This window comes from Haematobia irritans, chromosome 3, assembly GCF_050003625.1.
Source record: "Haematobia irritans isolate KBUSLIRL chromosome 3, ASM5000362v1, whole genome shotgun sequence".
NCBI classification, from domain to species: Eukaryota; Metazoa; Arthropoda; class Insecta; order Diptera; family Muscidae; genus Haematobia; species Haematobia irritans.
This window is the reverse complement of record NC_134399.1, coordinates 104,389,100-104,405,839: the sequence shown is the minus strand read 5'-3', so window position 1 is coordinate 104,405,839 and position 16,740 is coordinate 104,389,100. Positions and strand designations below refer to the sequence as shown.

At 32.5% G+C, this 16,740-nt stretch overlaps 2 protein-coding genes across 3 annotated transcripts in view; one reads left to right on the top strand and one right to left on the bottom strand.

The window, feature by feature from the left end:
- Positions 1-16,740, bottom strand: part of rtv (QVR superfamily protein rtv) — a 392,548-nt gene that overhangs the window by 78,807 nt on the left and 297,001 nt on the right. The gene's annotated exons all lie outside the window — the stretch shown is intronic.
- The window catches only part of LOC142232439 (uncharacterized), a 74,834-nt gene continuing 69,641 nt past the window's right edge, over positions 11,548-16,740 (top strand). Inside the window, exon 1 of the mRNA XM_075303260.1 lies at positions 11,548-12,812. Within this exon, the coding sequence (XP_075159375.1) occupies positions 11,981-12,812 (832 nt within the window). The 5' untranslated portion in view covers positions 11,548-11,980. The remainder of the gene's footprint in view (positions 12,813-16,740) is intronic.

The following is a 16,740-nucleotide window of genomic DNA, read 5'->3' as shown; positions in this document are numbered from 1 at the left end:
TTTCCAAATCCGAATTGCCGGGCCTCACGCTTGACACCTGCCATCAGATTTTGTACAGCCACCTTGTCCACCTTCTTCGCCGCAGAAAGCCAGTTTGCCTTGAACTGCTGCTCGTCCTTAGCAGTTTTTTTGGTCTTCTTTAGGTTGCGCTTGACAATAGCCCAGTATTTCTCAATTGGGCGGAGCTCTGGCGTGTTGGGAGGGTTCTTGTCCTTGGGAACCACCTGCACGTTGTTGGCGGCGTACCACTCTATGGCCTTTTTACCGTAATGGTAAGATGCCAAATCCGGCCAAAACAGTACAGAACAACCGTGTTTCTTCAGGAAAGGCAGCAGACGTTTATTCAAACACTCTTTCACGTACATTTCTTGGTTGACAGTCCCGGAAGCTATGAAAATGCTGCTTTTCAAGCCACAGGTACAGATGGCTTGCCAAACCAGATATTTCTTTGCGAACTTTGACAGTTTTATGTGCTTGAAAATATCTGCTACCTTTCCCCTTCCTTTTGCCGTATAAAACTCCTGTCCCGGAAGCTGCTTGTAGTCGGCATTGACTTAGGTTTCGTCGTCCATTACCACGCAGTCAAACTTCGTCAGCATCGTCGTGTACAGCCTCCGGGATCGCGCTTTGGCCGTCGTATTTTGTTTATCATCGCGATTTGGAGTCACTACCTTCTTGTAAGTCGATAGTCCGGCTCGTTTTTTGGCTCGATGCACGGTTGTAGACGATACACCCAGCTTATTTGCGGCATCTCGGAGAGAGAGGTTAGGGTTTCGCTTGAAACTACCGGCAACTCTCTTTGTCGGCTTCCGGTTTTCGATTTCCCCCCGATCCAGACATCCTGGCTGTCGACAAACGTTCCCCAAACACTTTAATTACATTTGTAACGGTTGATTTGGCAACTTTTAGCGATTTTGCCAGCTTTGCGTGCGAGTAGCTCGGATTTTCGCGATGCGCGAGCAAAATTTTGATACGCTGCTCTTCTTGCTTGGACGGCATTTTGACAACAGAAGAGTGAATTCCAAAACCAAAATAGGGTATAATAACCTACTTGTAGATATTCAAACGGCACTTCTTTCATTTAAACATTGGTAAATTTCAAATTGGATGTGGGTACCGTTATTTAGATAGCGGGACCAATTTTTTTCGTAATTCGGTTATATGTACTCCGAGAGCTGATCGACGCAAGCGAATGGTGGTCTTACAGTAGAATTTATTGGTTGACAAAATCAACTCTGCATGTCTTTTAAGTTCTCCTTGCCATTGTTCGATTGGCAGGACCGAATTATTTGGGAGACACAACTGCTAACTGATAGTAGCTGCAACTGCCAAAATGAGGTTGGCAATAAATTCGATTGTCCCAACCAATCTTTACTCTCTGTGTATTATCACAAAAATATATTTCCTCCAAACAAACTCTTTTTATCGCAAAAAGAAAATTCCACGCAATTTTCGTTGGTATAAAAATTTCGTTTAGGAGGAACGAATTTATTTTTCCGTGTAGATGCACCTCACACCACTCATAGAAAAAACGAAATCTGTGCAATTACAGATTACGACACCTTTTCATTTTTTCAAGCTTTTACTCATCTTGCCATTAAAATCCTTTTATCTTGTCGACATCTACTAAAAAAAGCCTCCAAATCATATACCCTGGGGATTGAATACATTCATGCTACTTATGCGTGTGTATGCATTCATAGAATAACATGCGGAATAAAGTCAGATGGGTTGAGAAGAATAACATTCGCCATCAGATTGGCTATAATATCATCATAGTGGATTAGGTGGATATTTTCTTCTGTATGTTATTGGGTGGTGGGTGGTATAGTCTAATATAATAATATAGGCCAAATGTTCTACCAACCAACCATCTACCCCATTTGGTATTATACGAATCTACAACGACATTAACAGCTTTAGTCGTTTGGCAAAAAGGTCGGTGGCAAAGTATTTTTGTGCATTTGTATGCACGAAGTATCATTTGTGGGCAATTAGCAAACAAGTGTGAAATCCCCTTTTTTCCTTCACGATTTCATGGAAAATAAAAGAGCTTTACTTTATTTTTTTCTATAGAGTTTATACAGGGGTTGCATTTAAGTTTGACAGAAAGCTGGGTCTAAAAAATGTTATACATTCATTTGAACATACAATGGCGGAAGAGAAATATCAGCATGGAAGCATTATTTGATTTGGGAAAAGCGAGATATCTGCTCATTTTAGATTTTTGTATGAAGAAAACAAATATATGATTTTCGGGTGAAAAAAATTAAACTGTTTTATAGCAAGAATGAACTACGTCGTCCGAAAATTAAACTAAATTATACTCCACATTTTGAGATTTCCACAAAGCGTTGTTAAGACCAGGAAAATTTAATGCCCTGGTATACTTTTGAACTACAACTCACGAAATTACACCATCTCATAGAAGAAGAAATGAACTAAAAATACAGGAAAAAATCACTGGCGCCAAATCATGACCATTTTAACCATACTGTAGTTCATTCTTACTATTTTTGGGAATCGTATGAAAATGTTCTTTTGTTTTAGTTCTATGTGTCAATGTTTTCTTATTTTTGTGAAATTGGTGTGACATATAGTTTATAGGTTAGGATCGTGAGATTGGTGTCTGACATTTTCTTTTCAATAGCTTAATAATACCAATTCCTTAATCTTCATGACCAAAAAGCTAGTATTAGAATTGTAATGATACACTGAAAAAACTGTGAACCCACCAGGAAGAAAACTTTTTGTTAATTTTAGAAAATTTTGAATATTTTTAGAAAATTTTAACTAAACCGAAGTACCATTCGATCACGGTTGCGACTTGATCCAAAAATAATCTACCCGAATTTGGAGAAATTTTTACCAAAAACTACCAAACAAAAAAATCTTATTTTGCAAATTAAATTTTATTAATTAAATTTTAATGAAAATAAAGTTTATAATCTTTGCTTCAAAAAATTTTTTCATTAAGTATAGGAGATAAATTTTGTAAATTTGCGGAGGTCTTTGTACTAAAGCTAATTTTGCTTAAAGTAAAGAAACACATTTTTGATTTAAAGACATTGTCCTTAAATTAACTGAAATATTGAAATTTTAGATTTAAGATAAAAACGCTTCAAATATAGGCTAAGTCTTATTTTGTGGATTTTGCGTCTTTGGTTTAAAGTTTTTTTTTTTTTTTTTTTTTGGAATTAAGAAAACATTTTGTACTTTGAGGTATCCGTTATAATTTGGATTTTTAAACTGGTATTTTTTGTACGTGAGTACCTTTATTAATAAACCACGAAAAGAGAATGAAAATTTGATAAATGAGATCTGTATCCTAATTTTAATTTTATTGGTCCTAAATTTAAAGTCAGATAGGTCCCCAAAAAAATTTCTTTATTTTATAGAAGCCGCATCTGTGGCTCGGAATCAATACCAAAATCCTTAAGGGAAGGTTAAAATCTTTGGATCCAAGTAAACTTTTTTTTTGAGTGTACCCTTACAATTTGAAACCTATTTACGATTTCCCACTTTATATTGTTTTTGTATTTAAAATAGGGGACAATATACCGCCCCCCTTTAATTGAAAATTTTGTCGAAATTTTTTTTGTTTCAAAATTTTGTACAAATTGTTTTCTATAAAAAGTATTGTAAAAATTTTATTTCCATAGAAAATTTTGCCAAAATTTTATTTCCATAAAAGATTTTGTCAAAATGTTATTTCTATAGAAAATTTTATCAAAATTTGACATAGCACATTTTCTCAAAATTTTATTTCTATAGAATATGTTCTCAGTTTTTCTACAGAAAATTTTCTCAAAATTTAATTTCTGTAGAAAATTGTAGTTTTATAGAAAATTTTATTACTATAGAAAATTTTCTCAAAATTAGATTTCTATAGAAAATTTTGTAAAATTTGTATTTCTATACAAAATTTTGTCAAAATTGTATTACTATAGAAATTTTGTCAACATTTTTTTTCTATCGAAAATTTTGTCAAAATTTTATTTCTAGAGAAAATTTTGTTAACATTTTATTTCTATACAAAATTTTGTCTAATGTTTTTTTTTCTATAGAAAATTATGTCATGGAAAATTTTTTCAAAATTTTATTTCTATAGAAAATTTTGTCAAAATTTTATTTCTATAGAAAATTTTCTCAAAATTTTATTTCTATTGAAAATTTTGTCAATATTTTATTTCTATAGAACATTTTGTCAAAATTTTATTTCTATAGAAAATTTTGTCAAAATTTTATTTCTATAGAAATTTTGTCAACATTTTTTTGCTATCGAAAATTTTGTCAAAATTTTATTTCTAGAGAAAATTTTGTTAACATTTTATTTCTATACAAAATTTTGTCTAGTTTTTTTTCTATAGAAAATTTTGTCATGGAAAAATTTTCTCAAAATTTTATTTCTATAGAATATTTTGTCAAAATTTCTATAGAAAATTTTGTCAAAATTTTATTTCTATAGAAAATTTTGTCAAAATTTTATTTCTATAGAAAATTTTGTCAAAATTTTATTTCTATAGAAATTTTGTCAACATTTTTTTTCTATACAAAATTTTGTCTAATTTTTTTTCTATAGAAAATTTTGTCTAATTTTTTTTCTATAGAAAATTTTGTCAAAATTTTATTTCTAAATATTTTTTATTTCTAAATTTTATCAAAATTTTATTTCTATAGAAAAATTTTATGAAAATTTTAGTTCTATAGAAAATTATGCAAAATCTACCAAAAAATCAAGAATTCTACAAACTGTGGCAACCGTGGCTGCGATTCCACATCCTTCAAATGAGTGTGGAGTCGGTCCAATAATACACTCTATATCCCAGCAAAAAAAATTGGAAGTTCTTCCAAAGGCACAACTTTAAAAGCACTTCCAGAAGATGCACTCCCAATGATGTTCTTTATTTTAACTACCCAGGAAGTTCTTTTAATTCAATTTTTTATAACTTGGTTTTTTCATACTTTTAATGGATAATTTTAACTTTTTTTGTTACAAATAGGTTAAAAACAGAGTAAGAATTCATAAAATGGTACAAATCATTTAAATTTTGTCGACAAAAATGCTAAATCCAATCTTTAAAAATTGTGAATTTTTGAAAATATTTGCAGTCAAACGTTTCCGACGAGCGTTAGAATCCATTAAAAATTATAAAAAAATATAAAAATTATTTATTTGACAAAATATCACAAATTTTTTAAGTTACATTCAAAACATTGAATTCGGATCACACCTAAAGAAGTGATGCAAATTCAGTGCAACGGCTGTTGAAATGGAGAACTTCCGTCCTATGACAAGCCCATGTTAAATTCATCGCTTCTGCGTCAATTTTGCACCACTTCCGGATCCAAAAAGAACATTTTCATTACTTTTTTGGCGACGCTTTTTTTGCTGGGATATAGAATACCCTATGATCATCCCAGACTACGATAGCTATAATTTTTCCGAACAAAGGGTCAGACGTTTGGGATTGATTGCACCATGGCTAGATGGGAAAAAATGTGTGAACGGAAGATTTATTTACCTTCCAAGAGACAACTTTACTAATAAAAGAAAACCTTGTTGGTCTAGAATTTCGATTCCAAAGAAAGATTTTTGTTTTGTGTACACATGACTTTTTTCGGGCCAACTGGACATTTGAAATACTCTTGCATCAACCGGTGAGCCAATTAGTTTACGTTCCACTATGCGAAGTTAATTTTCAATTTTAAGAAGAAAAATATGCCGTTTAACTCTCTGCTGATATAAAATAACAATTATTTTTGTGTTTATTTAAGAAATTCAGATTTTTATTTTATTATTTCTCAAACATAAAACCTAACCGTATCTGACAAACCTTCACAATTATATTTTTGTAACAATTCCATAACAGAGTAAAAGGCTGCAAGTTTTAAACTTCAATCAACGTGTTGGTTTTCGTTAGTTTCCAAATTAACTCCAACACTAATTAACACGTTAAAGTATCATTAACAAAAGTTCATTAATAATAACCGCATCCTCCAACCCCTTCCCATAAACATAATAATAACAAAAAATACATGAAAAGGCAATAATTAGAAAAGTTTTCATCACACAGAAAATGGCATGAACAGGAAACGGAAGTCTGGGAATATTTCTTTTTTTTTGTTTTGGTACCAAAGAGTGCTTAAAAATCTTTATTTTCTTTCTTTCCAAAGAAAGAAGAAAGAAATTACTTTGGTAAAGGGGGAGAGGTAAAGATATCATTATAGCTAGTCACCAAATATAAGAAAACCCCTTGTCGTCAAAATGTGTTGGAGTTTCTCAAATCCAACGGATATTTTGGCTGTTTTGGTTATACACTTATACATCTATACAAATTTCAATTAAGCCATTTTGAAAAACAAAAATACACGTTTCATGCCTACAAAAAACTCCTTCTCTCATTCTATCCAACTCAGTTAATGGTTGTTTGGCCGTCTAGCAGGCTGGCTGGTTGGTCAGATGTTAGGGCGTTTTCGCTTGGTTGATGATGATGCCAACGTAGATATTTAAACTCTGTAATAAAACGTATAAATATGTGTTTATAAAGCTATAGATAGCATTGCCAAAACCATTAATCCCTCATTCTCCGAAAAAGAAAAAAATTATACACACATATAGAAATACTTTCGACAATGATAACTGAGTTTAAGTCTAGGCAACCGCATGCTTTCAACCCAAAAACACCTATACAGAATCAAACGAACACAACAAACCCCTTCGCCTGTAAATGAAATCGTCTATGAACGTTGACAGGAGGTATGAAAAAAGACCCACAAAAAAAAAAACAAATACACGAAGAGAGAGCAACATAACACAAAGCAGTATCAACATTGGCGACATCATCGTCATCATTTGCAACATCATCAAAACCATCATTACTTAACTGGCGTCAATTTACTGTTTAAATGTCAAACAAAAAAGTGCTAAAAGCCGAAAAATAACAAAAGAAATCTTCATGAGTTCTTTCTCTTTTTACTAAACCCATACCAGTGCAAACAAAAAATCCAAATAACACCCTTTCAGCCATTTACCAAGCCGTACAACAAAAAACCTAAACTTTAATGAATGTCATCTTCATGCTATATGCCCTCATCGAAGGAGAGAAAGAGACAAATATCTTCTAAGTAAGATGCTGGAACAACTATAAACCCGTTAAACCAGATGATCCATATTGGGCGGGTCTGCATATGATGCTGTATAATGAGAGTGCGAGAGAAAGATAGTGAGAGCATGCCTTAATACCAACAAAAGTAATTCACCACAGAGGGGACATTGGTGGATTCGTTTAATGTTACACCACAGTCACATACATATGCATACAGCTGAAAGTATTTCTTACCACAAGGCCAATTTCCCCTTATTATAGCAACTTGTTTTATTTCATCCCTAGAGTCAAATTCAACACTGGTTTTTATATTGAACCAGGAGAAATTTTGTTCATGTGTTGAATTTGTTTGTGAGCAATAAAATTAATGAGTGTCTTATTTCACCATAAAATGGCCGTAGTTTTGTTTGTTTAACGTTTCAAAACATCTGTTACTTGCTCTTATTCTAGCAACGAAGGGAGAACTAGTGTTGAATTCTAAACATCCATTACTATAACTATTTGACCTTCAGTTTGACCTAATTTTGGACACTTTATAAGGAAAATATAATCAGAATTAAGGTTTTCATACAAAAAAACAAAATAATTATATAATATAATTAAGAAGTAGCATGCAGAGCATAAAAATATGAAAATGGTAATTAGAACATCTTGACATCTAAACGTAGATGGGAGTACACTAATTTCGTCTTACGGTTTATAGACCATTGAAATTTTGGTATATTTCCTGTTCTGTAGAAATCACACTAGCTGTCCTTTCCTATGGAAGGGGGGTATACAAAAGTATATAGCAAAACAATTTCCAGATTTTCATACAATAAAAACAGGGACCCATCAGAACTACCACCAGGTACAGAACTAAACTGTATTACAAATTCAAGAAAAATTATATGACATAAATAATATCATTAACTTGGTAAAGGAATTTTAGTTTTAAGGAAACACATTAGTGTTTGGAATTGCAAAAACATTTTAAGCGCCTTACTATGGTAAAAATTACAAATCTTAAGAAATTCAGAACGATTTTTTGTGGGAAAATCGAATTTAATAAATCTTTATGCTTCATTTGTAAATAAATGTCTTCTCTTTCTTACTTCACTAAAACTAAACAAAAAATTATAAAGGTGAATGAAACATTGTTTTATTAGGAAATTTCTAAACTAAAACATAATAATTCATATGAACCCAAATACAAATAAATTGGCTTTAGTGCCCTGGCGAGTTCACTGTTTTATGAGTGTACGGATCTAAATTCTAATGCTAAAAATGTTAAATCCTCAAAATAAGTCTTAGCCAATATTTGAAAGCGTTTTTATCTTATATCTAAAGATTAAATATTGCAGTTAATTTAAGGACGATTTCTTTAAATCAAAAATGTGTTTCTTTACTTTAAGGAAAATTTGCCTTAGTTTAAAGACATACAATTTTAACAAAGGGACGTGTGTCCTAAATTTAATGAAAAAAAAAATTGAAGCAAAGATTATAAACTTATTTTAATTAAAATTTAATTATTTTAAAGGAATTTGTCCTTAATAGTGTGTAAATTGCGCATCCTAAAATTAAGGTTGCGTTGTCTTTAATATCCCGTAAATATTTTTCTCAGTGTATAAGAATAGTTTATATTTGCTTCACAGCAAAAAAAAAAGCGTCGCCAAAAAAGTAATGGAAATGTACTTTTTTTATTCGGAAGTGGAGCAAAATTGGCGTAGAAGCGATGAATTTAACATGGGCTTGTCATATGACAGATGTCCACCATTTCTACAGCTGTTGCACTGAATTTGAATTGCTCTGAAGTCAGTGTTTTGGATGTGAATTAAAAAAATTTTGTGATATTTTCCCAATTACATAATTTTTATAATTTTTTACGACATTTAATGCATTCTAACGGTTGTCTGAAACATTTGATCTCAAATATTTTTAAAGATTCCCAAATTCTTCTAAAATGGATTTAGTATTTTTATCCACAAAATAATTTGCTCCATTTTATTAATTCTTATTCTGTTTTTAATCTATTTGAAACAAAAAAGTTAAAATTACCCAATAAAAATATGAAAAAGCGAGTTATAAAAAATTGAATTAAAAGAACTTCCTGCACCCTGAAAAAAATCGTTTCTGAAACATATATATATATTTTTAGGATTGGTCCAAACAAAATATTGTTTGTATTGTTCAAACATATTATGTTTCACCTTAGGGCATACACTGGTAGAAAAAAAATTTTAATGGAATTTTCTTTGTGTGGATATATTTTTAAGGCGTCAATTGGTTACATCCATTATTTTACTTGCAGCATACTCTCTACGTCTCTCTTTCTGAATACATATGTATATGTTTATAGGCTATTTCTAAATTAATATATGTTTGCATCTAAGCATATTAAATTTACAAACATTTTATGTCCCAAACTTAATATGTTCTAATATATTAACATATATGTCCCAAACATGTTATGGCAGTTTACGAACATTATATGCTTGCACTTGAAAATATTGTGTTAAAAAATTTGAGTTTCAAACATATAATTTTTACACCCAAACATATGAAAAACAGTTTTTTTGGCCCGTGTGTGAGTTAAAATAAAAAACATCTTCGGAAGGACATGTTTTTTTTTAAGTTGTGCCTTTAGAAGTACTTCCAAAAATTTTTGCTGGGTTGTTGTTAGGTTACGTGGCAGCCCGATGTATCAGGCTCACTTAGATTATTCAGTCCATTGTGATACCTCATTGGTGAAATTCTCTGTTATCACTATGTTAAGCTCAATGACGAGGGATCTCCTTTTTATAGCCGAGTCCGAACGACGTTCCACTTTGCAGTGAAATCACTTAGAGAAGGTCGAAACCCTCAGAAATATCAACAGCAAGAAATACGTTTTCTTAATTATTGTTTGTTTTTGTCTTTTATTAAATTTCATTTTTTGTTTTCAAAAAAAAAAAATAAATAAACAAATAAATAAATAAAACTTTAGGTCAATTATTCAAAATCCTCAACATAAATATTGTCCTATATATTGAAGCTTTTTTAGATTTAATTCAAATAATCAATATCTCAGTTACTTTAAAAATTATTATTTTTTAATCAAAAATGTTTTTCTTTAAAATAAAGAAAATTGGCTTTACTTTGACGGAAAACTCCAAAGATTTGCGGCCTTATTTCAACGAAAATAATAATGTCTTTAATATTGTTTAAATTGTGTATCCTAAAGTTTTGGTTACATAAACTATCATATTAGGTAAATATTTTTTTCTGTATAGATTTCTTTTATGGAGTGTTTTTTTTTTGTGAAAAAGCGATAAAATTTAATAAAAATTTCTTCATCAAAAATATTATAATTTATTAATTGATCTGGTACAAAACGATATTAAATTGCTCTTGCGATACTGCTACTTCAGAGAGCAGTATCGCCACTCTCATAAAAATATTAAATTTTAGGTTGCAAATTAGTTAATCTCCCATACCAATGCATTGTTAGATAAAATAAAGCTAATTAAATTAAATATAATGCAGTAGAATAAGCTAATACTAGGCTTTTTTCAGCATAGCTTTTGTAAAACCTTTTTCATTCATTCTCATTACTTATCTCTAATTAAGTAATTCGAAAGCTATTAGTTTTAATGTAATTACTTCAAAGGACAATTAAGTAGTTTTGAAAGCAAAATTTTCCAAGCAGAAAAGCTCACCACCTGAAAGGCAACATACGAAGTTCATCTTCAAGTGGAAAGTAAATTACTACATTGCTCTGGTTAGCTAAGAGGTCATTGTGTTAAATAAACAAAAAAAAATCGTATTATACATTCGCAGAAAAATACTTATTTTTCCATTACGATTGGAGTGTAAGAAAATGAAAATGGTAAGTAATCAATTGGTGGATTGGGCGAGAAAGAGAAGGAATGAGTAAATGTGTGTGATTTAAAGCTTACCAACAAAATCTATTCACTCAATTGATTGGAGGGAACGAGAGACTTCATTTCATGTTGTTATGGAAGACTAATGAATGTCAATTGAAAACAATTACGACCAATAAATGCCCACACAAAACAATGGAACACATAAACAAACACTAATAGCATTCTGTATAAGTGTGTGTAAGAAAATAATGGGAGAGTTAAGAGAGTTATTATCAAGAACTCAATGTAAAGCCACATTTACAGTTGAGTGAGTAGTCTAGCTATAGGAGATGTAGTAAACAAAATCCCTGTTTGTGTTAAGAAGAAACGAGAGAGAATGTTTAAAGCATTTTGTAGAGAGCATACTCCAAAGGTAACTGAAATGTGTGTGCGTGTATGTAATATCCGTGAGCCAACAGCAACAACAATAGTGAGCCAGTAGCTCCATAAAAAATTACTGGTTTTTTGAGACTTCTCCCGTTAATTACTCCCCAACAGCAATAGCGGCAGCAGCATTCATATGATGGCACAAAGGCTATTGGATTGTTCAGATCAACTGGCCAAAGCACAGCACCTGGCTTTAGTATCGGTCGAACAGCATTTAAACCAAGACGTGAAATTTGTGTGTTTACCCATGCTATGACTAAGCTGTTTTGTTCGTCCCCCCATTATCTTTAGGGTAAATGTATGCGTATGAACCGATGCAAACCAAACAAATGAAAATAAATTAACGGCGTTTTATTTCATTTAGCGACGGGAAAGAGAAATATCGGGAAATTTATTAAAATAAAAAATATAAAAACAAATAGATATGCAAATGGGGAATATTACACACAGTGATTAGTGATATATGTATGTTAAATTGTAAATAGAAAATTAAATTAAAAAAAAAAACAACTCCCCTCTTGAAAAAAAAACATATATAAAAACCTAGTGGCTAAAAGATATTACAAGAAAAAATTTGAATTTTTAATCATATTCCCTCAAATGACAACAACAATGCCTCCCGAAATGTCGGCTACACCAACAAATCCTTCCAATGTAGATTTATCTCCAACACGAGTAAAGACGGACCCTCTAACAACAGCCTTGCAAGCTTCACGTTCAAGATTTATGATAACGGATATTTTATCAGCCCATCAATCCAATAATCAGAACTCCAATTCTCCTCATATAACAGGGCAACAACATCAGGCTGCCCTGCAACATTATATAGCACAACAACAGCAATTACTACAACAAAGACAACAGCAGCAAAATCTTCACCAGCCTCAAACAAGCCACAGATCGCCGTCTTCAACACCTCCCCCGCCACCTGTGAATGTTTCATCCTTACAACATTTACCTCCACCCTCAACAACAGCCTCTTCACAACCCACAACTAATGCGGCCTCTCCACATTTCTCACCTCATCGTCACCATCATCAGCAACACCACCATTCTTTAGTCCACTCACCAATGTCGGCTTTGATGGGATTTTCTTCAGTTGCCGGCGGTCATAACGGTTTTAGTGCAGCTGCTGCAGCAGCAGCTCATTACGCTGCCATTCAACGCAATGAGAGAGAACGTGAACGGGAGCGTTTACGAGATTTAGATGATATTTCATATAGAACACCCCCTTCCGCTTCCTCACAGTGCCTGGATGCGGATGACCGTTCACGTTCACCTCAGCCTTTGTTTTTACGAGGAGATAATCGAGATATGAATGGTAGCCATTTTGGTAGTAATATTAGCAGTAACCATGCAATACCGGGTGGGGGTGATAGCAGCATAAGTGGTGATCAAGCCAGTACCATAGATGATAGTGATAGTGATTGTGGTGAGTAATATTGGTTTGATTTAAACTATGACTTAGTTTCAGCATATGGTCATCAGAAGTATGTGTCCTCATTTTAATTCAACTATCTTATTCAATTGATATAACGAAACATATTCATTAAGGCAATGAGGATTTTTTTTGACAGTACGAAAACTTTCTGTAAATTTACGAACTTGTTTCATTGGCTCAATTGCGTATTTCGTTAATATTACGGAACTTTTTCTACCAGAGGAGAGCTTGTAATCAGAATCAAAACGTCGTGAGTTTTGTCATAGGTTTCTTCGATTTATTAATATATGGATATTTTTTTAATAGGTAGATTTGTTTAAATGTATGTATATAGAAAACAATTATTTAGGTCATTCTAAAAATTTTTTATGATTTTTTCCCCAGTTTCACATGGGTAAGCAAAAAATTTTCCGGTTCAATTATTAAAAATAGAAATAGAAAAAAATAAATTACAACGTGTTTAATATGGTAATGATATGAAGTCAGTGATGTTTGCTTTATTATATCCACCACCATAGAATGGTGATGGGGTACAATAAGTTTGTCATTCCGTTTGTAACACATCGATATATTCATTTTCTTCTATATAAAGTATATATATTCTTGCTCAGGGAGAAAATTTAAGCAGATATAACAATGTCCGTATGACAGTTTGTCTCTTGTAATCACGCAACAGCCTTCAATAGTGGCGCTTTCGTCCTTTGGCTCAGATTCGTTGGGTCAAGCATGAGACCATTATCTGGACCTCCAGTACAAACAATGAACGCTGTAAAGCTATTAAAATGTTGGGTTAAGATTTTAATCCCATGTATTGTAAAGCGTATTTTTCACAACAATGAATTCGGCTTGACACAGTAGTCTCTGCCATACGATGGGGTATGCAAACTTTGTTCTTCCGTTTGTAACATATCAAAATATTGATCACATACCCTATAAATTCAGAACGAAGCTATCTACTTGAAACAAAAGTAGCTGTTATTGACGTAGATCGGATGAGATTGCAAATGGGTCATATTGAACCACTTTTAGGTATAGTTCTCATATAAACCGACCCCTAGATGTTTTCTATACAGCAAACTGATACTTTCTGATCCAATCAAAAAATGACAGTATAAATCATTGAATTATTTAAAAAATATTTGATTAAATATATTAATTAGTTTGCTTAAGAATAGATTTTGGTCGCTAAACTCGTTTCATTTTTTGGGACTATTGATTATTGTTTTATTGTTGAATTATTTATAATTATTTACACGATAACAGTCGGTCTGTTGTAATCAATAACGGCGCTTTCGTCCTAAAATTTTACACAGATTCGTCAGGTGAAGCTCGAACATAAGCTATATAAATCCAGATTTCGATATAGCTCCCATATAAACTGATCTGCGGAGTTGACTTATTGAGCTTATAAACTTTTTTTCTCATTCGCTTGAAATTGGAAATCTAAATGTATCAGAGCATAAAATTTCTCAGGAACTTTCCGATTACAATTATAGTTGGATTTTTATTTGTATTTGAGTCAAAATTTTATGAAACTAATTTCCGAACAAAATTTTTAATTATATTTTTAATTGGAAATATTTTGTATTTAATTAAAATGTTAATTGGAAAAATTAATATTTAAATAAAAACGTAATAATGTTCAATCATTTTCCTAATTGATTTTACAGACCCTGTAAAGTATAAATATTACGGGTCGAGGTGAAATTCTAAGTAGGTCAGATGACGTCCGTCTGTTGCATTCACCCAGAAAAAAGCTATCGACTTGAAACATGTCAAAAGTAGCTGTTATTGACATAGGTCGGATTGCAAGTGTGTCAGACGGGAACACTTTTAGGTATAGATCTCATATAAATCCGCCCCTAGATGCTCTTTACACAGAAAACTAATATTTTCTGATCCAATCACGCAAATGACAGCAAAAATCACAGAATTAATTATTTCATACCGTCCACCATAGGATGGGGGGTATATTAACTTTGTCATTCCGTTTGTAACACATCGAAATATTGTTCTAAGACGCCGATAAAGTATATATATTCTGGGTCGTGGTGAAATTCTGAGTCGATCTAAGTATGTCCGTCCGTCTGTTGAAATCACGCTAACTTCTGAACGAAACAAGCTATCGACTTGAAACTTGGCACATGGGCCATATCGGACCACTTTTACGTATAGCCCCCATATAAACCGACGCTCAGATTTGGCTTGCAGAACCTCTTGGAGGAGCAAAATTCATCCGATCCGGTTGAAATTTGGTACATAATGTAAGTATATGGTCTCTCACAACCATGCAAAAATTGGTCTAAATCGGTCTATAATTATATATAGCCTCCATATAAACCGATCCCCAGATTTGGCTTGCGGGGCCTCTAAGAGAAGCAAATTTCGTCCGATCCGGCTGAAATTTGGTATATAGTGTTAGTATTTAGTCTTTAACAAACATGCAAAAATTGGTCTATATCGGTCCATAATCATATATAGCCCCAATATAAACCGATCCCCAGATTTGGCTTGCGGAGCCTCTAAGAGAAGCAAATTTCATCCGATCCGGCTGAAATTTGGTATATGGTGTAAGCATATGGTCTCTAATGACCATGCAAAAATTGGTCAATATCGGTCCATAATTATATATAGCCGCCATATAAACAGATAACCAGATTTGACCTCCGGAGCCTCTTGGAAGACCAAAATTCATCAAATTCAGTTCAAATTTGGTACGTGGTGTTAATATATGACCTCAAACACCCATGCAAAAATTTGTCGAAATCGGTCCATAATTATATATAGGCCCCATATAAACCGATCCCCAGATTTGACCTCCGGAGCCCCTTGGAAGAGCAAAATTCATCCGATTCGGTTGAAATTTGGTACGTGATGTTAGTATATTGTATACAACAACCATGCAGGAATTCTTTCATATCAGTCCATAATTGTATATAGCTCCCATATAAACCGATCCTCAGATTTGACCTCCTGTGCCTTATAGAGAAGCAAAATTCATCCGATCTTGTTGAAATTTGGCACGTGGTGGAAGTATATGATATTTAACAACCATGCCAAAAGTGGTCCATATCAGCCCAGGGAGCCACCGTGGTGCAATGGTTAGCATGTCCGCATTTCATACACAAGGTCGTGGGTTCGATTCCTGCTTCGACCGAACACCAAAAAATTTTTCAGCGGTGGATTATCCCACCTCAGTAATGCTGGTGACATTTCTGAGGGTTTCTCTAAGTGGTTGCAATGTGGAACGCCGTTCGGACTCGGCTATAAAAAGGTGGTCTCTTGTCATTGAGCTTAACATGGAATCGGGCAGCACTCAGTGATAAGAGAGAAGTATATAGCCCCCACATAAGCGACCCCCATATTTCAATTCTGGCTATCTATGTATCGTGCAAAAAGTCCATATCGATTCGTAATTATTTGTAGACTTACCTATACATAACTTTTTTGTCTAATATATACCACGTATAGACTAACTCACAATTTAGAAAACGATGTTAAGAAGTTTTAAGATACCACAACCCAAGTAATTCGATTGTGGATGGCATTCTTTCGTAGAAGTTTCTACGCAATCCATGGTGGAGGGTACATAAGATTCGGCCTGGCCGAACTTACGGCCGTATATACTTGTTTTTATTACTATACATTTTTTTTTTAATTTTATTACTATACAAAATTGTATCAAGATTTTATTTCTATAGAAAATTTTGTCAAAATTTTATTTCTATAAAAAATTTTGTCAAAATTTTATTACTATAAAAAATTGTGTCAAGATTTTGTTTCTATAGAAAATTTTCGCAAAATTTTATTTCTATAGAAAATTTTGCCAAACTGAATTATTTGCGTATTTAATCGGTCTTCTTTTTGTTTAATATATATATATTGAGAACACGTTATTAAAAAGTTTTACAAGGCCTTG